The sequence below is a fragment of the Pseudorasbora parva genome, chromosome 8 (genome assembly GCF_024679245.1).
Source record: "Pseudorasbora parva isolate DD20220531a chromosome 8, ASM2467924v1, whole genome shotgun sequence".
Classification (NCBI taxonomy): domain Eukaryota; kingdom Metazoa; phylum Chordata; class Actinopteri; order Cypriniformes; family Gobionidae; genus Pseudorasbora; species Pseudorasbora parva.
In genome coordinates this window covers 46344709-46368399 of record NC_090179.1, presented here as the reverse complement: position 1 = coordinate 46368399, position 23691 = coordinate 46344709, and the positions used below count along the sequence as shown (strand labels likewise).

Genomic DNA, 23691 nt, shown 5'->3' with positions numbered 1-23691 from the left:
GAATGAAGAGGGTAAAGAATTAGACACAGTGATATTGATGTAATTATGTCATTAACTGAATAACAGACCAACAGCTTTTACAGTTTGTGAATGTATTAACAATACAATACATAGAGCTTTACACAAGAGCACAATAATCATAATTAATAGACAGAAACTTACAGGATCTGAACTCATAACACTGTTGTATATTAATAACAACTTCATAAAAATCAAATACTATGAGCACAACTTTTATAGAGATGATATACCTGAGATCAGGCTGTGTCTCCCCACTCTTAAACTTCACTGGCGGATCCATTGACTGGTTACTCTTCATAGAGAGACAGCTGGACTCTGGATTTGAGCTCTTCTGCTGGACTGAACTGGTTTTAGAACGAAGTAAAATAAACAAAAAGCATACAGACTTGTTAAAACCAATCATAAGGGTCACTTTTTTAAATTGACGCTTATGAAATCTACAAGCTGACTAACTAATCTTTCCATTGATGAATGGTTTATGTTACATCCAAGGACATATGTTTATTTGCTATTTCAGTGTCATGAGTTTGTGTAAGTGCTTGGGTGTTTTGCTATCTTTGTCTCGTTCTCTCTTTCTTCATTCCAACAGATACAACGACCTGCTGTGTTCAATCTAATGATGCTTGTCGTGATTAGAGAATGAAGGGGATGAGCTGAGATATAGAAGCAGAAGCAGATCGACTGAGGGAGAGAGAGACTTCCTTTTGCCAGGATGAATTCTTCCTCCTGTCTGCCCAGACTCCGTTGTTTAAGTTGTTGTTTGATTCTGATTGATTGGGATCTTGTTGTGAGTTCTTTAGTAGGAAGAGAACTAAAGTGTTCCTGTTGATTTAACTACTTTTATATCTTATGTTAAGTATGTTTATATAATAATAATAATAATTAAAGCTGCAAGCAGCATTTAGCGGGGTTCAAGCATTTAAGGCCTTTTAACCACATAGGCATTAAAGACATTAAGTTTTATTTAGCAAGATTTTAAACACTGAAATAATAGATGGAATAGTCCATTTACAGCCAATATAGGCAATTTACCATAAAAAATGCATGGTTTTATAGCTTTTTAACAGTTATAGCGCCACCTATAGTCCGATCTCTTTAAAACTTTTCATGCTTCATCAGCATGTCATGCTACATATACCCAACAATTTTCGTGAATTTTTGAGCTTCCCTTTTGAGTTAGCGCCAACTAGTGGCCGATTTCTTTCAAAAATCTTACAGACCTCTAGGACCATGAGTCAAACATGCCAACCAAGTTTCGTTCCGATCGGCCTCTGTTAACCTTGTCTAATAGGTGCTCAAATTTCATTGGCCGATGGCGGCCATGTTTTTTGAGATACGCCAATGTCTGCATACCAATTTTCAGGTTAATTGGACTAGCGATCGCGTGGTTATAGCCCTTTTCATGTTTTTTTTTCACATTATAGCGCCACCAAGTGGCCAATCGTCGCAATATTTTTATCGTGACCTCAAATTGAGCCGATATACATGTGTACCAAGTTTGGCGACGATATCTCATTTCCTTCTTGAGTTATAGCCTTTTTAGTAAAATAGGCTCCGCCCTGAACGTCCATTTTGAAGCCAATTAGCAAAAATGAATTGAAATTTCAACTTTTTTTCGATAACTATTGATAAACAGAGACCAGAGAACATTTTGACACTGGTTTGGTTCCGATCGGTCAAAAAACCAGGGACTAGTTTGCAAAAGTAGGTTTTTAACATAATTGCAAATATTTAATGAAAGATTTGATTGACAGCAATAGCTCTAGAGGCAAAGTTATTTAACATGAGGAGATCTATCAATTGATATGCATATGGTGTGGATATGTCAAACACCACGTGATTACAGAGCCATAAAACTCGTTAGCGCCAACTAGTGGTTGATTTCTTTCAAAATTCTTAGAGACCTCTAGGGCCATGAGTCAAACATGCCCATCAAGTTTCGTTCTGATTGGCCTCCGTTAACCTTGTCTTATAGGTATCAACTTCATTGGCCGATGGCGGCCATGTTGATTGAGATACGCTGATGTCCTCATATACATACATGGGGCCTTGGACCAAGATACTGCATACCAATTTTCAAGTCAATCAGACTAACAGTCAGGTGGTTATAGCCGTTTTTATGTTTTTTTAACATTATAGCGCCACCTAGAGCCCAATCATCGCGATTTTTTTATCGTGACCAAAGATTGAGCCCATACATAAGTGCACCAAGTTTGGTGATGATATCTCATTTCTTTCTTGAGTTATAGCCTTATTAATAAAATAGGCTCCGCCTTGAACGTCCATTTTGACGCCCCTTAGCAAAATTGAATCAAAGTTTCAACTTTTTTTCAATGATTATTGATAATCTGACTCCAGAGAATATTTCTGCACTGGTTTGGTTCCGATAGGTCAAAAAACCAGGCACCAGTTTACAAAAGTAGGTTTTTCAAAAAACCCAAAATATCTCAAAATTGGCGCCTGAAGAGCGAGCCAATCCGAGGCATGCGTCTGGTCCGTCTCGAGCCAAGGATTCCAACGATATAGGGCACTTGAGGCTACGGCCGACGGTCTAGGAGTTATGGGCAGTTTTGCGCAATTGATCGCTATAGCGCCACCTATGGGCCAATCTGGCTCATAATTTGATAACCTCTCCTCGATTTTTGTACTACCTATTGGCCAAGTTTCAAGTCTCTAGCCCTTACGGTTTGGTCTGCACGATGCGTTTTACGGCAGAATAATAAACCGGCACAAATACAATAGGTTTTCAAGCACTTCGTGCTTGAACCCCTAATAATAATAATAATAATAATAATATTTAAAGCTGCGAGCAGCATTTAGCGGGGTTCAAGCCATCTAAGGTCTTTAAGCATTTGACACCTTTTGCATGAAAGGCTTTTAAGCACTGAATGAATTTGAGAGATATCAGGTGAAATGAAGTGATAAACTGACAAAATGTGATTTTAAATATTATAATAGTGACTTTATAAAGTCTAAATATGAATTGATCAGGAGAGTGCAGAGAATCATACTGCTGTGGTTTGGTTCCGATCAGGCAAAAAACCTAGAACTAGTTTGCAAAACGAGGTTTTTAACATAATTGTGAATATTTAAATAAAGATTTGATTGACAGTATTGGTTATAGAGGCAAAGTTGTTCAGTATGAGAAGATCTATCATAATATATACATATTATGTGGCTGTTTTAACCCCACCTGATTACAGAGATGGAAACCCATTTACAGCCAATACAGGCAATTCACCATAGGGAATACATGGTTTTCAAAGCTTTTTAACACTTATAGCGCCTCCTATACTCCGATCTCCATAAAACTTGGCATGTGTCTTCAACATGTTATGCCACATATACCCAACAATTTTCGTGAAGTTTTGAGTTTCCCCTTAGGATTTATAGGCTTTTGAGTGTATTTTGCCACACCTCTTTTCTAAATGGCCCTGTTATAGCCATTAAAATGCAAAAGTTCCACTTTTTTTGATAGTTATTGATCTAAAGAGTCCAAAGAAATGTCCTAGACTGGTTTGGTTCTGATCGGGCAAAAAACAAGGGACAAGTTCACAAAAGTAGGTTTTTAACATAATTACAAATATTTAATTAACGATTTGATTGACAGCAATGGCCCCAGAGGCAAAGTTGTTCACCATGAGGAGATCTGTTATATGATATGCAATATTTTGCGGATGTGTGCAACACCACGTGATTACAGAGCCATAAACATAATAGGTGCTTAAATTTCATTGGCCTATGGCGGTCATGTTTTTTGAGATACGCCAATGTCCTCATAGACCTAAATGGTAGCTTGGGCCAAGACACCGCACACCAATTTTCAAGTCAATCGGCCTAGTGGTCGTGTGGTTATAGCCGTTGTTGTGTTTTTTTCATGTTATAGCGCCACCAAGTGGACAATCATCGCAATTTTTTTCAAGTGACCGAAGTATGAGCTCATAGACATGTGACCCAACTTTTGCGAAAATATCTCTTTCCATGCACAAGTTATAGTCATTTTTGTAAAAGTGGCCCCCGACCAGTTGAACATTTTGGTTCCGCTTAGCGACCAAGAATTGGAAAATTGAATTTTTTTCATAATTATTAAAAGTCTCCCTCCAAAGAACATTTCTACAGTGGTTTGCTTCCAATCAGGGAAAAGATGTGGGAGAAGTTTACAAAAGTAGGCTTTTCAAAAAAAAACAAAATATCTCGAAATTGGCGCCTGAAGGGCGAGGCAATCCGAGGCATGCGTTTTATCCGTCCCGAGCCAAGGATTCCAACGATATAAGACACTTGAGACCACGCCTAACGGTTAAGGAGTTATGAGCCGTTTCGTACTTTTGCTCGCTGTAGCGCCCCCGTCAGGCCGATCGGGGCGTGCCTCGGTGGCGTAGGTAGTCGGTGTGAGTACCACCAGCCCTGAAAGTTTCAAGTCTCTGCAACTTACGGTTTGGTCTGCCCGATCAGTTTTAGATGGAGAATGATGCATCATGGGAAAATTAACAATAACAATAGGGTTTCAGCCCTTCAGGCTTGAACCCCTAACAATAGATTTAATTTATAACGCACTTTTCATTCCTAAGAATCTCAAAGTGCAACAATGGAAAAAGGGGGGAAAAATAACAAAAATCAATAAAAAGTAAAAATAAAGAAAAATACAAACAATCAACAGATAATCATTTTCTGAACAGAAAAGTCTTCAGTTCAGCTTTAAACTGGTCCAGGTTCTGTACTTCTCTCAGCTCACTGGGGAGGTGGTTCCAAAGCCGCGGTGCAGCCGAGCAGAAAGCTCGATCTCCCATGGTACGAAGCCTGGTGGTGGGGACTTGAAGAAGCAGGTGGCCTGAAGATCTGAGGTTGCAGGTAGAGGATTTCAGACTGATGAGTTCCTGTAGATATGGAGGTGCATGTCCGGTGATGCATTTATGTGTGAGCAGGAGGATTCTGTAGTCGATCCGGGATGAAATGGGAAGCCAGTGCAATGAGTGTAGGATGGGAGTTATGTGATCATATTTACGGACTCTCATAAGAACTCTGGCATCACTGTTCTGGATGTATTGAAGCGTCTGGATATTTCTGCCAGAAACCCACTGAAGAGTCCGTTGCAGTAGTCCAGCCTGGTGGAGACAAAGGCATGGACAAGTTTCTCTGCATCTGGAAAGGTTAAAACGGGACGGAGTTTTGAGATGTTTCGAAGGTGGTGGAAGGAAGTTTTACAAATGTGCTTAATGTGGTCATTGAAGGTCAGCTGTGGGTCAAACCGAACCCCTAGATTTGTGACTGAGGAGGAGAAAGTGATGACCTGGCCGTCAAAGATGAGCTGGGATAAGGGAGAGGAGTGGATCTGATGAGGGGTGCCAACCAGTAGTGCCTCAGTTTTTACTGGAGTTCAGCGTGAGGAAGTTAGTTCCCATCCATGCCTTAATCTCCTCAAGACATGTGGTGAGTTGTGACAGAGCCGTGGAGGGGCTCGGGGGAGTTTTGATATAAAGTTGCGTGTCATCAGCATAACAATGAAAAGATAGTCCATGTCTGCTGATGACAGGACAGAGGGGAAGCATGTAGAGGATGAATAAGATCCTCTACATCCTCCCCCGAGAACCGACCCCTGCGGTACACTAAATGTAACAGGGAGCAGCCTGGACTCACATTCTCCCAATATAACATGTCTCATAATTTATGTGTAATTTGGAGATTGCAGGAGGAGGGTGCCATTTATGTTTGTACTTCTCTTTTCTCCTGTTTATGGGTAGGTAGGGGATAAGGAAAGTTTGATGTCTTTTATTTCTATGATCTTTTTCTGGGACATTTTTTGAGATTTTTGGGTAAGTTATATTTTGTTTTGTGTGTTATATTAGTCTAGTCCTCCCCTGAAGTATTATCCCCTGTATTTAATTATTTGTTACTCTTTGAATTTGAAATATCTTTGTACCCTTTGATAGGATTCAGTATTCTTTATCTTTTAAAATTAAAAGATGTTAGTTTGAACTGATTGTGTTGATTCAGGGACAGGAGGTTGAATGATTTTGGTTCTCTCTCCAAGATTTATATTTATTATTTAATTTTTACTTTTGTTTTATAGTTACCGACTACCAACCCTAGACAGGTAGTTATGTAACAGTTAGGATATCACAATATTTGGTAGAGATACAACTATTGGAAAATCTGGAATCTGAGGGTGCAAAAAAATGGCTAACACTTTACAATAACAGGACATGAATAATCATGTATCAATACATTAAATAATAGTTAATTCAACGTGAACTCATGATAAGTTAAGATATGAACTAATCATGAACAAATGAAGAATGGATGCCGCTTGTCTATTCTCAAACTCAGTCAGCTTCACCCTTACAAGCTGGGCAATATCAATGTAATTTTTATGGCAAATAATCAAATGTCTGATGTTGTTAATTTTATAACAAGACGTGTATTGGTGTCCACTGGCCTTACACAGTTTAACAATTATCCAGAAACTTTCAGAGCATGGAGGTTATCTTTCATAAATGCCACTGAAGACCTTAACCTCTCACCTAGTGAGAAGATGGACTTGCTAGTAAAATGGCTGGGGTGCCAGCTGAGCATGCAAAACGAATCAGAGCTGTGCACATTAACCATCCACTACAAGGGCTCATTTTGATTTGGGAGAGACTTTATGAAACATACGGCTAACCAGAAATGGTAGAAAGTGCTCTATTCAGGAATTGGATGAACTTCCCAAAAATATCAAACAGAGAAAGTCACAGACTAAGTGAGCTGGGAGATTTGCTTATGAAGATTCAAGCAGCTAAGCAGGATGGTGATTTGATGGGTCTTTCCTATCAAGACACTCCACGGAGAGTAAATCTGATAATGCAGAAATTGCCATTTAGCTTACAAGAAAAGTGTCTCACAGTGGGGTCTAAGTACAAAGACAACTACAGGGTTTCCTTTCCACCCTTCCAGTTCCAAGTAGACTTTGTATGTCAGCAAGCTAAAATGCGCAATGATCCAAGTTTCTCTCACAACTGTACAGGAAGAATCCTGTACAGGAAGAAAACCGAACAGACAGTTTTACTAACCTGTTTTTCCTAGAGCTGTCATCACACACAAGACTCGGGTCTCCTCTGAAAATTCACCAGCTTCCAGTGAACTCAAAAACAAGGTAAACCAAGCAAAACAGTGCTTTCTACACAATGAGCCTCACCCACTGTCCAGATGCAGAGGATTTAGGATGAAATCTATGGAAGAGATTAAGTCACTGCTCAAACAACAAGGTATATGCATCAAATGTTGCAACTCTGTATTACATATGGCAGAAAACTGTGATCAGGATGTTAAGTGTTCAGAATGTGGCAGCATTACCCACATGGCAGTGCTCCATCCAGGTCCAGCACCATGGGTGACAGAACCAAAATCCCTGAAATTGGAGGATCACAAAGCGAGTGAGGACGAACCCATGGAATCTGAGGTTTCCTTAGCTTGTGCAAAGGTATGTGGAGCTAGTCAACATCCACGTTCATGCTCCAAGGTATGTTTCGTAAAAGTATTTCCTGGAGATAACCCTGAAAAATCAGTCAAAACATTGTCGAGATGGTGATGAAGGGGAGGACTCAAATAGCGGGTGAAAGAACAAGTTTATTCAGGCCAACCAGACACCAAAAAATAAACAAAAGACAGCAAAAAAGACTGGAAACGGTCTGAGAAGACTGTCTGGTGCTCCCGCTGTGTCAGTGCACACCACAGCTGACACGCTGGCTGGAAGGACTACCGAGAATACAGGAGGCAGGACAACCCCGCAAGAAACGAGACCCAGCCAGCAAGGTGACAACACTTGCTGCAACTGCTCGTCTAAGGGTCCTGAATGCAGAGTAAAAAGACAGGTAAGACAGGTAAGACACAAGACAGAAGGTAGTGCAGCCATCCAACATCAACGTGACAAGAAGTGATCTACTGACAACAAGAGATAGACACAGCTGGGTATATAAAGGGTTGAGGGAACAAGTGACAGGTGTGGGAGATCAGCTCGTGATCAAGCTAATTACTCCAATCACGAGCTGCAGGAAAATGACAGGACAAGACAAACAACAGGAAGAGCCAGTGTCACACCCTGAACCTGTGACAAACATATGTGATACACAGACGATCAAAGCAATAAATCGCTAGCCAGATCAGAATTCTTCGATCTGTTTGGCATTACAGAGTGTAATGTAGCTACACTCTAAAAACATGCGCAGGCACAGTTGAAACAGAAAGTAGGCTAGCACGAGGCTTTCAGGTGGAATACTTTAACAGAAGCATAGTTTTACCCTTACCAGTGCTACTTGAGTGTAACAAAATTCCAGAGTCCACAAAGTCCATAAGCATGTGAACAGGCCACCAAACGCTCCTTTCGCACAAAGGTTGGACTTAAGGATGGGTAATCACTGGAGACGTGTCTTGGGAAAGTTACATTTACATTTAATCATTTAGCAGACGCTTTTATCCAAAGCGACTTACAAAAAAGGGGAGAGTAATAGAAGCAACGGAACAGACAAGGCCAAAAACCTGTAAGAGCTGTAAGAAATCTCAATTAATTAGCACAATACACAACTAATTTTTTTATTTTTTTATTTTTTTAAAGACAGACATCTACAACAAAAACTCACGTCCGCAAAGTGCCGAACACTGGATTTTGATAGCAATGATAACAACCCATTAGGAGACCACAAGTTCATGAACCTACCTCCATTCAAACTTTCCACACCAACATTATGGAGAATGGTCGGTCTACATACATTCACCCATGTCCTAACAATAATAATGTTAAGAATAGATCCCAAAGTGTGCCCCTTATCAAGGAGGGGACTGAAAGTCTAGCAGAATGGGATGCATTTCAGAGAACAAAAGATGACGAGAAAACAGCTCCATCTATAGAGGATAGTCTCTTTCTGCAGATCATGGACAGAGAAGTCTATAAAGATGAGGAGAATTAATGGGTTGCCCCACTCCCATTCAAACAGCCAAAGCAATATCTTCCAAACCATTGCCCACAAGCTATGTAACGCTTCAATTCACATCTACGATCTTTCAGGAGGAAGCCTGAGATTAAAAAGACTTTGTAGCCTTTACGAAGAAGCTGTTCCAAAATGATCATGCAGAAATAGCTCCTTCAGTTGGGCCCAATGAACAGTGTTGGTATTTACCGTCTTTCAGTGTATACCATCCAAAAAAGCCATCCCAGATCCAAGTGGTCTTTGACTTGAGCGTTCAATGCAAAGGTGCATCACTGAACAAGGTTCTCTTTTCAGGTCTCGGCCTCAACAAAAGTCTCCTCAGAGTCCTCATGCGTTTTTGCAAAGAGCCTGTCGCCTTCATTGTAGACATCCAACAAGTGTTCCACTGCTTTAAAGTTCGACCTGCAGACAGAAACAACCTCAGATTCCTCTGGTTTCATGAAAATAACCCAGAGGATGAGCTCACGGAATACCGTATGAAGGTGCACGTGTTTGGGAACAGTCCCTCTCCAGCAGTGGCCATTTACTGTCTTCGTCAGGCAGCTCACGAAGGAGAAGAGGAATTCAGTCGACTCCCAACAGTTTGTGGAACAAGACTTTTATATGGATGATGGATTGAAATCTTTACCCTCCCCAGAGATGGCAATCGACCTGTTAAAAAGGACACAGGACATGCTGGCCAGATCTAATTTAAATTTGCATAAATTGGCTTCAAACAGCAAGGAAGAGTTGTGAGTTTTCCCATCTGACGATTGCGCTAACTCACTGAAAGAACTGGATTTAGGTGTCAGCTCACTTCCTATGCAACGCAGTCTCGGCTTGTTTTGGAATCTGGACACAGACTGCTTCAACTTCCATGTCCAGAAGGATATAAGTACTACTGAGGGAACTAACCGAGAATGCTGCTGACTGGGATGTGCCCTTACCTGTGAACAAACAAAAGGCGTGGGAGGAATGGAGAGATTCCTTGCAAGAACTGCAACATGTACAAGTCCCAGAACAAAAGCTATGGGCCTACATCAATGTCAGATGCTAAGTTCAAGGAGCTCTGTGTTTTTTCTGATGCTTCCAAGAAAGTAGGGCTGGGCGATATGGCCCAAAAAAAAAATCCCCGATTTTTTCACCAAAAATTCGATTTACGATTTAAAACGATTTTTTTCCCCTCCTACTTAAAATCAGTCTGCAGATGACAAAGAAATTGTTCAAAACAAGTTTTAACTTTATTTTGTTTAGGTAAAATTAAATATTTGCAGCTTGGTAGAAGTGCCACCTGGGGTGCAAAACTTTCAGCATGTGAATAACCCCCGACTATTCCACAGTATAAATGGGCACCATATCTTTTGCAATATACAGTATACATATCAAAGGTTTATGAATTGATATGCAGATAAAATTAACTTTTATTAACAACAGTAATGTGCAACAAAAGTATAGGGAAAATTTAAATGTAGCCTAATGCTCTTATTAAATATAGATTAGCATTGTTCTTCAATAGTCTCACACTGAACTGATCGACAGCTTCAGTGATTATTAAAGGAGCTCTTTACTTTACTGTAATTTAGTCACAATTTGAAGAAAAGTTTAGTTTTTCCTGAGACTGTGACTTCGTACTTTCCATACAGTAGGGAGTGAAAATCGCTAATAAATCAATAAGTGCTCTTCTGCTGGTTATAGTGGTGGGCATTTCATATCTTTTTTTAAATAAAAATGCTACAAAATGGATTACACATTTAAAAAAAATAAACTAAAAAAAACATTCGACTATTTCTTTCACAAGACCCCTTTAAACTTTTAGTTTTACAAACCATCACATTAAAAATAACATTACAATCGGATATCTAGAGCTTTGAAGTGCTGTAAATAAGTGTGAAGCTCTTGAAAACCATTGGAAAGTGCTTGAATTTCAATCTCAAAAGGTTGTACGAATCCTGAGATAAATAATGACAACAACAACATTAAATCCATGTGGTTTTACTACAGTACAATCGTGGTAAATGTTGGTGTTTTGTGACTGAAACCCCTGACCTTCGCTCAGCTCTGTTTGATCTGATATCTGTGGTTTATAACAGAATTCTGCGCCGACCGCTTCCACTAGATCACAGTAGCAATGGTGTGTTGATTTAAACGGTCTCTCACTGGATCACCAGCGCTGTGTATCGTGTCTGTCACGAGATTGGCCCGTGTGTGAGCTCGCGCTGCGTTCGTGTCAGCGCAGCTTTAAATGAGTAGCGCCTACCGCGGTTCCGTTCAGACTTCAAACACACTTTGCAGCGGGGTATTGTTAATTGTTCTGTGAAAAACTGAACCAATTACGAATGACACGGTATGTTGTTAGACGCGATCCTTGTTGTTTGTGTACCTCTGTGGCAAACGCGCGCGGGGAGGGCTGAGCCATTACGGGAGCTCAGAGGGGAGCGTCGGCGGATTTGAAAGAGAAAACCGATTTTCATTCACAAAAATCGTCGTAAACTAAAAACTCGAATTAATTCATAAAATCGATTTATCGCCCAGCCCTACAAGAAAGTAATTGCAGCAGTTGCTTACCTCAAAACCGTTGACTCAGATGGTAACTGTCATATGGGGTTTATCACAGGCAAAGCAAGGCTAGCACTGCAACCAGAACACACTATACTTCGCCTCAAACTCTGTGCGGCTGTCTTGGCTGTGAACATGATGGAAACAATCACTGCAGAGATTGCTGTCAAATTCAGTAAGATTACCTTCTACACAGATGGTAGAGTGGACCTTGGATATATCTACAATGAGAAACATAGATTTCATGTCTATGTAAGCAATAGTATACAGAGAATCCGGAACAACAACAATCCAGAACAATAGCATTGCTCCACTATTTTTCGCTGCAGCATTGGGGGAATTGGTGATCCTCTGCCCATCTTGACTTTTGAGAGACACTGCCACTCTGAGAGGCTCTTTTTATACCCAATCATGTTGCCAATTAACCTAATAAGTTTCAAATTGGTCCTCCAGCTGTTCCTTATATGTACATTTAACTTTTCTGGCCTTTTATTGCTACATGTCCCAATTTTTTTGGAATCTGTAGCTCTCATGAAATACAAAATGGGCAAAAGATATTTGGCATGACATTTCAAAATGTCTCACTTTCAGCATTTGAGATGTTATCTATATTATAGAGAAAAAAATATAAAAGTTTTTAAGAGGTTTGAAAATTATTGGATTCTTTTTTATTCACAATTTGTACAGTCCCAACGTTTTTGGAAACTGGTTTGTATATAAACGTGGAAAAATCTCAGCTAATATTTACTTGATATCATTGCTAGTATTAGACTGACTGACTGTTTTATATTTTGATTCTAATATTAAAAAATAATATTCTTTTATAGAAAAGATATACCTGAGATCAGGCCGTGTGTCTCCACTCTTAAACTTCACTGGCGGATCCATTGACTGGTCACTCTTCATAGACACACAGCTGGACTGTGGGTTTGAGCTCTTCTGCTGGACTGAACTGGTTTTAAAACTAAGTAAAATTTAAAAAAAGCATACAGACTAGTTAAAACCAATCATAAGGGTCACTTTTTTTAAATGGACGCTTAAACAATCTGCAAGCTGACTAACTAATCTTTTGATTGATGTATGGTTTGTTAAGATAGCACAATATTTGGTAGATACACAACTATTTGAAATTCTGAAATCTGAGGGTGCAAAAAATGTAATACAGAGAAAATTGCCTTTAAAGGGTTAGTTCACCCAAAAATGAAATTGATGTCATTAATGACTCACCCTAATGTCGTTCCACACCCGTAAGACCTTCGTTCTTCTTCGGAACACAGTTTAAGATATTTTATATTTTAGTCCCGGAGCATAATGCAGTCAATGCCCACTTCACTGTCCACGTCCAGAAAGCTAATAAAAACATCATCAAAGTAGTCCATATGTGACATCAGTTGGTTGATTGGAGTCTCTTGAAGCATTGAAAATACATTTTGGTCCAAAAATATCAAAAACTAAGATTTTATTCAGTATTTTCTTCTCCTCCATGTGCCTCCAAAAAGAATCAAATGATTAATGAATCAGTGAATCGATCAAAGATTCGGGTCGCCAATGTCACGTGATTTCAGCAGCGAATTGCTGAAACTGCTGAAATCACGTGACATTGGCGACCCAAATTTTTGGGATGCTTCAAGATTTTTTTCTGATGCTTCAAGAGACTCTAAGCAACCAACTGATGACACATATGGACTACTTTGATGATGTTTTATTAGTTTTCTGGACATGGACAGTGAAGTGGGCATTGACTGCATTATGCTCTGGGACTAAAATATAAAATATCTTAAACTGTGTTCCGATGATGAACGAAGGTCTTACGGGTGTGGAACGACATTAGGGTGAGTCATTAATGACATCAATTTCATTTTTGGGTGAACTAACCCTTTAAAGACCTGAAGGCATTTCTAGAGTTGTTTTTTCTGAGTGACACACACAGAAGTAAAAACTCATAACTCCAAAACTATAGCAAAGAGAGTCTAAAGGTAGGCATCGTTTGACAGAACACTTTCTTCAATTTTAGAAAATATACAATTGGACATTCTCAGGCTAAGGAACTGCTGATAAAAACAAACAAACATATTTTATTTTGTATTATAATTTTACATACCTTTCTTATTTGACATGACAAAATTGAGGAAGACAATAAGATAGGAGGACAATTCTTTTCTGATGTAGTTCTCCTACATATAAGCTGCATCTGGATCAGATTTTGTGCTGATATCATATAGTAATCAAGTTACAGCACTTTTTGTTCAGCCCTTGGCGCCCCAGGTGGACATTTTTAAAATTGTCTTTTTATGGGAAATATCTTGTGATCGACTCAAGGGATTATGTTGATTTTAGGGTGAATCTTCTTTAAATAATGATGCGCCATTTTATACGATCTTTGCATGTATCATGAAGTTATGAGTAAAAATCTCACTTTAAATCTACACCACACATTGCATCCCGGTAAGACAAGCAGAATATTTTTAGCCAAATATGTTCCATCATTCTGTAAGTAATATCTTGTGATTGACACAATGTATTATGCTGATTTTTTTTTATCATAAGAATCTGCTGTCTCCTGTTACTATTGGAGTTGGCGACCGGTGGGTGTGGTTGGGAGACTCATCGGGAGAACGATGTGCACCTGGGCAGGCTCCTTGACCAATTCATGTGCACCTGTTCTTACTCTATTTAAGTTGAGCCTTTGAGAGTCAACGGGAGTCTTGAGGGACTTGGAGAGAGTTTCAGGTCGTGCAACACCATCATGAGAACGGCCTAAGTGGTTTGCTCCCTTTCAGTTTTTTATGGTTTTGTTTACTTTCTTTTTGTTATTACTTTGAATTTGGTTCTGTCTGACATATAAACATCATTTGTCCGACAGAGATTGTAGTTACTTTGCCTTGATTTATTGTATTATATATTTTATTATTTATGTAAATAAACCTTATATTTTGCAAAACGTTAGCATCTTAAGACACATCTTCAGCATCTTAAGACACATCTTTTCCAAATGCACCTGACCAATAAAGTCTAGCACTTAACTATCCAATTAAATTTTCTGTTTATTGGGGAAGAGAGGGAAAAAAATGGTACTGTGCTCTATTAACTGAGACTTCTTACAGCACTTACAGGTTGTTGACCTTGCATGTTTCGTTGCTTCTATTGCTCTCCCATTTTTGTAAGTCACTTTGGATAAAAGCGTCTGCTAAATGATTAAATGTAAATGCAAAACCTCACCAATCTACTATATCCTGCACTTATTTGTCACGGCTTTTGAGCTGATTGTGACAAACATGGGGGCTCGTCCAGCCAATTTGCTCCGGTTTAATGTGATTTTATTTGGAAAGGAGTTGCTTTGTTTATATTTCGTTAATTTAATCATTAATTCAGTAAATTAGTTTTTCTTTGATGATATTCAAAACCTTTCTGAAGGTTTATAGTGGTTGGTTTGGTAGTTTTTGTTGATTGTTTAGTGGGAGTTTCAACGGAAGTATGGTAAGTATGGCTACTTTTTGTATATTTGAGGCAAGGGTTGTTTTGAATTAGACTTTTCCCTGGTTAGGTTTAGCGGGGTATCCTTAACCGTATACTCCAATATTTTTTTTATTTTAGTTAGTTTTGTTTGTATGGTGAAAGCAGTTGGAGTATTTGTCTCGGGAACACATCCATGTTTTGTAATGATGACTCGTTAATCAGTTGCTATTGCATACGCTGGTTTATAGTGTATAAGAACCCGCTGCAAGTAACTGTACGAAAATTAGGGATGAGTTCAGGTAGTTTCTAAATTTAGTTAGAGGGAATTGTTTGTCCAATTTCTTCCCCTCAAATATTTTGTTAAATTAAGTAGCCATATGTTGACTGTTACAATGGCCTTAAAGGTGGAGGAATTTATTAGTGCTACGTCTGGAGATTTGTTCTGTTTTTACAGGCAGAGCCCAGGAAGTGTATTCTTCACTTAGCGTAAAGGAGTATTTTTCACGTAGCGCTTCTGAGTATAAAGCGGTAAAAGCGGCAGTTTGAGGGCTTACGAACTGGTTCCAGAGGCCTAAAGACAAAGATTTAGGTCCGGGAAGAAAAAAGAAAAGCAGACGTATGCTGAATTTGTATATTAGATCTCGGTTAATTTTAATCGTTGGTGTGTAGCTTCTGAGGTAAAAACACTTGATTATTTAAAATAATTAATGATGCTTGAGCAATTGAAGAGTTCAGTCTCAGGTCGTATTGCGACTTACTTTAACGAATGTAAACCTGACACCGTGTATGAGGTGGACGTCATGGCTGATGATTTCTCTTTGACTCATAACACTGTTTTTGATAACAGATTGACTGGAGAGAATTTTCAAAAAGAACCATGGCGAAAATCAAGCATGTTTTCCAGGTTTGTGCCTGATTTACCCAGCACACAGTTGTACACTTCTTTTGAAGAAAAAGATAAAGCAGATATGTGTAATTGTTTTCATGGGTTTGGTCACTGGAAAAATGAATGTCCGTTATTGAAAGCAAAAGCTGACCATTCTAACGTGAATCTAATTCTTTGTCTCCTGTAAAGCCTGTTGCTTTAGCAGTGACTGCTTCAACAATAAGCAGTGTGCAGGAAAATTGTTTGCTGTGTGTTTCAGCGTTTACTCCATCCGTTACAGAAGCTTCTGTTAGATTGGGGGGTGCCACAAAAAGTGTACCAGTTAAGATTCTACGGAATACAGGATCCTCAGAAACCTTTGTGCTAGAGTCTGTGTTGCCTTTTTCACCAAATTCTTATACTGGAAGTAATGTTTGGTTAAGGGCATTGGGCAAAAAACAATTGGATGAGGAAATATAGTATATGCTGAAAAATGACATCGCTGAGCCTTTTTTTCTAGTTGGGCTATTAGTGAATAAACCTGATGGGTCTTTTAGGTTCTGTACGGACTACCGTAAAATAAATGCCACAACGAGGCAATCCATTGTCTTGAATTGAGGACTGCGTCGATTAGGAAGGGAATGCTAGATTTGTAAGTTTGATCTTCTAAAGGGCTTTTTGGCAGGTGCCTTTAGCGGCAAGAGCTCAAGAGATTTCTGCTTTCATTACGCCTTCAGGGTTATTTTCCTATAAGGTTATGAGCTTTGGATTGTGTAACGCTCCCGCAACGTTTCAGAGTTTAATGAATCAAGTTATATCTGGTTTGAGTGGCTGTGCTGAATATTTAGACGATGTTGTTGTTTTCAGTCAAACCTGGAAGGAACATTTGAGTCAGATTAGATCACTGTTTGATCGCTTTGTGTCGGCTAATTTGACTGTTAATTTGTTGAAATGCGAATTTGCCAAAACAACGGTGACCGATTTGGGGAAGGTGGTAGGGCACGGACAAGTACAGTCGTGGTCAAAATTGTTGGTACCCCTGGTAAAGATGATCAAATATGGCGGTAAAAAAATATCTGCATTGTTTATCCTTTTGATCTTTCATCCAAAAAAAAAAAAATCACAAAAATCCAACCTTTCATTTAAGTAAAATAATTGAAAATGGGGGGTAAATCACATAATGAAATAAATGCTTTTCTCGTTCGTTTGAGTGCACAAAGACTCTCCAAGGATCACAGATGGAGAATCGCAGAGATTTGTTGAGTCTTGGGGTCAGAAAGCCTAAAAAAAATTCAAACAACCCCTACATCACCACATGTTGTTTGGGAGGGATTCAAGAAAAATCCTCCTCGCTCATCCAGAAACAAACTCCAGCATTTTCCGTTGTCAGACATGACTGGAAAAGTCAAAAGGGACCTGGTTCTGTGGTCAGATGAAACTATAAAATTTACCAGATGGGTTTGTTGAAAACAGGGATAAAAAGTACCCCATGCCCACGGCTAAAAATACCACTGGATCTTTAATGTTGTGGGCCTATTTTTTCGCTGGAGGTCCTGGACATCTTGTTCAGATACACGGTATCATGGATTCTAGCGAATACCAAAAGATAAAAAATCTAAACCTGATGGATTCTGCTAGAAATCTTATAATGGGCCGTGGTTGGATCTCCCATTAGGACAACGATCCAAAACAAACATCAAAATCAACACACACGTGTCACTGAACACAAAATGAATCTTCTGGCATGACCATCCCAGTTTCCTGGCCTGAACCCTATAGAAGATGTGTGGCTGAACTGAAGAGAAGAAGCACCAACATGGATCTGGGAATCTGAAGGATCTGGGGAGAGTCAATATGGAGGAACGGTCTCTGATCTCTGGTCAGGTGTTCTCCAAACTCATCAGGCATTATAGAAGAAGACTCAGAGCTGTTATCTTTAGAAAAGGAGGTTTCAAAAAGTATTTAAAAGGGTACCAACAATTGTGGCCAACGTGTTTTGGAGAAAAGCATTTATTTCATAATGTGATTTACCCCCCCCCCCCTTTCAATTCTTTTACTTCAATGAAAGGTTAGATTTTTGTGAATTTTTAAATAAAAGATCAAAAGGATAATCAATGCAGATTTATTTTTTACAGCCATATTTGATCATATTTACCAGGGGTACCAACAATTTTGACCACCACTGTATGTCCTGTTCGTGCAAAGGTAGAGGCAAAAATATCGTTACATCTAGATGGTCTTAGTGATTTGAGAGTCTGCGATACCTCTGATTCTGTAACATTTATTAAACTGATTGACCTGTATCTATTGAAGGAGTGTATGTGTTCTCAGCTGTAAAACAACTTGCTATATTAGCAACAGAATCAAAAAATAGTAATTGAATGCCTCTGGTATAATAGGAATATTCCTTGTTAAAGGGATAGTTCCCCCAAAAATGAAAATGTGATGTTTATCTGCTTACTCCCAGGGCATCCAAAATGTAGGTGTGTTTGTTTCTTCAGTAGAACACAAATTATGATTTTTAACTCCAACCGTTGCTCGTATAATGCATGTCAATGGGGTCTAATTAGAATTGTTACCCATTAACACACCTACATCTTGGATGCCCTGGGGATAAGCAGATAAACATCAAAATTTCATTTTTCAATCCCTTTAATTGTTCATTTATATACATTTTTTTTAAAATGTTTTGTTCTTTGGGGCGATCACCTGTCATTTTTCTAAGCTGGTTCCATCTTATTTTAGCATTTCCAATTGATTTTTCAATAATAGTGAACTAGTAATTTAGTTTTAATTGCTATTTTTCTTATTGTGACCTGAGATCTGGCTGTTTGTCTCCATCCTTTAACTTCATTGGCGGATCCATTGACTGGTTACTCTTCATAGACACACAGCTGGACTCTGGGTTTGAGCTCTTCTGCTGGACTGAACTGGAACAGAGAACAGATTCAGTTTAATCCTTTAGAAAACTGTGATCAATCTTTATAAGAGGAACCATATTCATATAAACACATTCATCTTTCATCAAAAACACTTTGAGGAAACTTTATGATCATTTCATTTAACATTTCATGTTCGTTTTGAAAACAAAAAACACAAGCAAAATATTATATTTTCTCTGTAAACTGTAGGGCTGAAACGATTCCTCGAGTAACTCGAGTTACTTGAATTCAAAAAATCAATGAGACTAATCATATCAGTCATGTTGCAGAAAGACATTTTTTGTTCAAGGACTGATTACGGTTATCCGCAGGTAAGGTGGGTAATAGCAGATGAGAGCTAAATCATTAATGTTATGATTTTAATAAAGATGCTAAACTTTCATATTACGGTAAAACGCAATGAATGCAAGTCATTCTTTAACTTTCGTTTTCAGCTGATGTCAAGATCAAAGGCCGCAATGCGAGAGAGAGCGGCATCAGCACTGGTGATATAATTTACCCTTTGTCCCAATTCGCATACTATCCATACTAAATAGTATTCGAAAATATATTTAGTATCTCCCAAACCGTAGTATGCTGAAAAGAGTATGCCAAAGATAATTTCCGGTCAGAATTCTAAGTGTGGATCGACGCACACTCTAACGGATGAAATTCCCACAACCCATTGCGAGTTGGACAAGGATTCGATTAGGACTACAAACGCGAATAAAAGGTGTTCAAAAACTACAAACATGACGGATGTGTGAGTCAGAGGGTTATTAGAGAGGTTTAGATAAAATGGTTTTAGTGATCAATTGATGATGAGATGCACGTAACTAAGCGACAGAGTCCGTTAAAGATGATGAAGAAATATTTCCCAAAGCTTGCATACTTTTCTGCTACACACTCAAATGTATGTACTTTTTCTTCACAAAAAGAGTACATACTTTTAGGACGTAGTATAAGTAGGCAAATTGGGACGCATTAGGCAAATTAGGATGCTCCTCCTAACTCAATAAAACAAGCTGTGTTACAATGATGAATGATTAGCTCAAAATGTAGATGTGCGATGTACTTTATCTGAACTAAACACAAGCACATCTCTCGCTTTTGCGCTCACGTTCCAGCGGTTAGCGTTGCTCTGTGTGCTGTAGACAGAGGTTGTCGACCATGGTTTAGGTTATTTAATGCCATTTCGCCAAAGAAGAGTTTTAAAGCAACCTACTTCAGTGCAGTGACGATAACCTCATGCTTAACACTGAGGATTTGAAGGTGGATGGTTTGTTTTTAACAGCGGATTCTGTGGTGTTCGAGCTGATCCACTCATCTCTACTCTTGTTCTTATTCCAAGTTTCCTTCCTGACAATATTTTTTGCTTCTTACAAAAGCCACAAAGCCTCCAGAAGACATAAGGCTTATGTCATACCTGAGCTGAAACATGAAAGTTAAGTTGCACAACATAAATGCAATGTTTAGGCATTAATATTAATATTATTAATATGTTTTTTAGGGGTGACCCCGAAAAGTCGAAGATTCGATGCATCGATATACGGAGCCTGATTCGACCACCGATCTCATGGTCGAATCTTCGCGGGTGTTATGAAATGAAGATCATACCATTTTGGCAATATGGGGGTGCTCAATATTTTAAAGACGTGTCGCAGCGCTGAGCATCGGTGTGCGACCCCTTTAAGGGCGCTGAGCTTCGCACCACGCGTTTAAAATTAGAACACGTGAGTACACTCAATGAGTGTACACCAGGTGTACACACACCGGCGGCAGCATTCAGCGCCTGTCCGCGGCCACTCAGGAAGTTGTTTAAAATCCTGCTGCACCACAGAGCGCTTTCGTGCAGCTCATCTGTCAGTCAATTCAAAATTGAGCTCGCGTGTATAATGTGCGCGTCAGGTGGCGGTGTGAGATCCTGAGGCGCGCGGGCTGAGCTTCGTGTACGTCTTCACCCGCTTTAGGCACAATCGGCTTCAGAACGTGCATGTAAACGCACTCAAAGTGTTCTTTTCCTCTCTAGGCAGGTATTTTTTTTTTAGGTTTATTTATCAAAATGTTCTTTTTGTATGATGTTCTGTATTTCGATCGCGGCTTTAACATGTTATGAGAAAACGGTTTATGAATGTTTATCCACCACATTACCTTTTAGGCTATGTTACGTCCAAGGACGTATTTGTTTTGCTTTCCCCCCCTCCCCTCCTGTTTTCTTTACATGTTTCCGCAAGCAGGAAATGATGGCTGCCACCTGGCTCCAATAAGCAATTGATCCGCTGTGATTGGATGAGGAGAGAGATTGTGGGAATTTAAGCAGTCCTTTCCAGACACAGGGTGTGTGTGTGTGTGTGGAGGGCTGTTCTGGGAGGATTCGCTTCTCAAACCCTATCAGCTTTATTAGTTTCTTTCTTTGTCTTTGTTATTTTAAAGGAGAACCATTGTTGCTTGAGTTTGTATTGTGTTAAAGTTATTGTGGTAACTGGCACCTACTACAAGTCAACTCCTTTGTTTTGTAAGTCACATTCTGTTAGTATTTAATGATCTTGTCGTCTTTTTGTTTATCACTTTTATATTGTTAATTATTTGGGGAAAGGATTAGTAGAGAGGTGGGTGCCAATTTCTTTATATTCTGTTTTCTCCTGTTTTAGTTAGTTAGGGAGTCAGCGTACTTCTGTTGTATTTAGTTTTCTTTACTTTTTGAGTTTAGTTAGTTTTCTCCTGATTAGTTAGAGGTTTTATGTTTGTTGTTTTGGCCTTGCCCCCTCTTTAATCCTGAAGCTTTAATCCTCCCATTTGGAAATAAAAGTCCTTGTTCTTTTTCCACACAAGTTGTTTTGAGGTCTATCTCTTGTTAAGAAGCTCTGGGGTTGGGAACTGAACTTTGCTGCCTCCACACATCACACCAACAGCTATTCTGTTATAAGTCCTTTTAACCCTAGACTACATAGGGACGTAACAGAATTTGGGGGCTCGTCTAGCAAACTGAGCTTGTTGTTTGCAGCAATGTTGAAAACTATGCCATTGGTAGATGATCAGCGCTGTAGTTGGTAAGTGCCTTTTTTGTTCTCTGTTTTGCCTGGCTGTTTTTGCTCTTTTTGATGTGGGAGAAGTTATTGCTTAAGTTATGGATTTTTACTTAATCTCGTTTTAATTATTACCCACTTGGGAGTCGTAAAAGGGATTTAATTTCCATCGCAGACTTCTTTAATATTAACATTTCTAAAGAGGCTACTAAGCAGGTTATCAAAGACGTGTTATGAGAGGAGCTGGTAGAGGCTGGCATTTTGGCTGCACCAGATGGAGGTGTTGGGAAAGAATCTGAGGCTGTTAGCTCTGGTTCTGGTCTCAACATTGATTCGAAAGATTCTTCTGAGGCGTTTTTGGCAGTTAAGCTAAAAGAGTTAGATATTGGACTAAAACGGCAAGAATGTGAAGCTCAGAGTATCCTGCTTTGCGTAGTAGAAGCGGAACGAGCACGGGATAGTGAGCGACATGGCAATGATATGGAGGCTTTGAGGTTACGTGGCGTACCCCCTCCATCACCCCATGTTAGTCGTTTAGGGCCATCAGCTAGGACGTCATCAGTAGATTTAGTGCAGATGCCTAATAATAGTTCCTCTGCTTCTCCTTCTGAATCACAACCTGATTTTGATGTCAGTAAATATATTAAGACTCGTCCCGCCATTTAGAGAGCCCGACGTAGACTCCGGTAAAAGCTGTAAAGCTCCGGTGGCCAAGGGATATGTGGGCTCTACTCTTGCAATGTAATTTAACCGGTAAAGCGCAAGAAGTTTCGGCTGCGTTACCCATTGAACAATCTCTCAATTATGATGCAATGAAGACCGCTGTGCTACGAGCATATGAATTGGTGCCAGAAGCTTATCGCCAAAAGTTTAGATCTCACGCCAAAACAGCCAGACAAACATATGTTGAATTTGCACGAGAGAAAAAGGCACTTTTTGAAAAATGGTGTGGTTCTAGTAAGATTACAACTTTTGAACAGCTCCAAGAGTTAGTCTTGTTGGAGGATTTTAAATCTTGTCTTCCAGACAATGTTGTTGTTCAATTGAATGAACAAAAGGTGCCAGACTTGCCTGGTGCCGCTGTGATGGCGGATGAGTTTGTTTTGACACATCGTAATGTATTTTCTTCTACACGCCAGGCTAAATGTCAGTCTTCCGTTAAGGAAAGCTTGGAACCACCTCAGGCTTCTGCACATTTTGCCAAATCTGAGATGTTTGCTGGGGGTAAATGTAAATCTAGTCCTAAACGTGCAGGGGACAAGCGGGTATGTTTTTATTGTCTTGATCCAAGTCACTTAATTTCAGAGTGTAAGGCTTGGAAGCAGAAAGGTGCCTCTTCCAAGCCCAAGAATGTAGCTTTGGTACAACCAGTTACAGAGTTAAATGATTTGGAGGCTGTTGCTTATCAACCTTTTCTCTCTTTTGGTTCAGTGTCTCTCTTGCCTGATTCAGAGAAACAGCAGCAAGTGAGGATTCTGAGGGACACAGGAGCGGTACAGTCACTGATTTTGGAGGAGATGCTACCCTTTTCAGCCGAGTCATATACTGGTAGTGATGTAGTAATTCGTGGTTGTGAAATGGGATGTGTTAATGTTCCCCTCCATAGGGTATACTTGGAGTCTGATCTTGTCACAGGGCCAGTAACGCTGGGGGTGTGTTCACGGCTACCTGTAGATGGCGTCAGTCTTATTCTGGGAAATGAACTTGCAGGTGGTAAGGTTTTTCCTAGACCTATTGTAGTACACAATCCTAGTGTTGACTCTTCTGATCTTTCTGCCCAGTTTTCTGCTGCTTTTCCCGCCTGTGTTGTGACACGTGCAGAGTTAAAGAAATTTGAAAACACCATTGACTTATCAGACACTGTTCTTTTCTCTGAGCCTAACTCTGAAAAATGTGAGTTGAGTGTT

The 23691-nt window shown here is 39.5% G+C and overlaps 1 protein-coding gene across 1 annotated transcript in view; it reads right to left on the bottom strand.

Annotated features, from left to right (window-relative positions):
* LOC137084907 (NACHT, LRR and PYD domains-containing protein 3-like) overlaps window positions 1–23691 on the bottom strand; it is a 61109-nt gene that overhangs the window by 31691 nt on the left and 5727 nt on the right. The window contains exons 3-5 of the mRNA XM_067451463.1: window positions 18654–18767; window positions 12355–12468; window positions 252–365 (exon numbers count right to left, since the gene is read on the bottom strand). Coding sequence (XP_067307564.1) covers window positions 252–365; window positions 12355–12468; window positions 18654–18767 — 342 coding nt within the window. The remainder of the gene's footprint in view (window positions 1–251; window positions 366–12354; window positions 12469–18653; window positions 18768–23691) is intronic.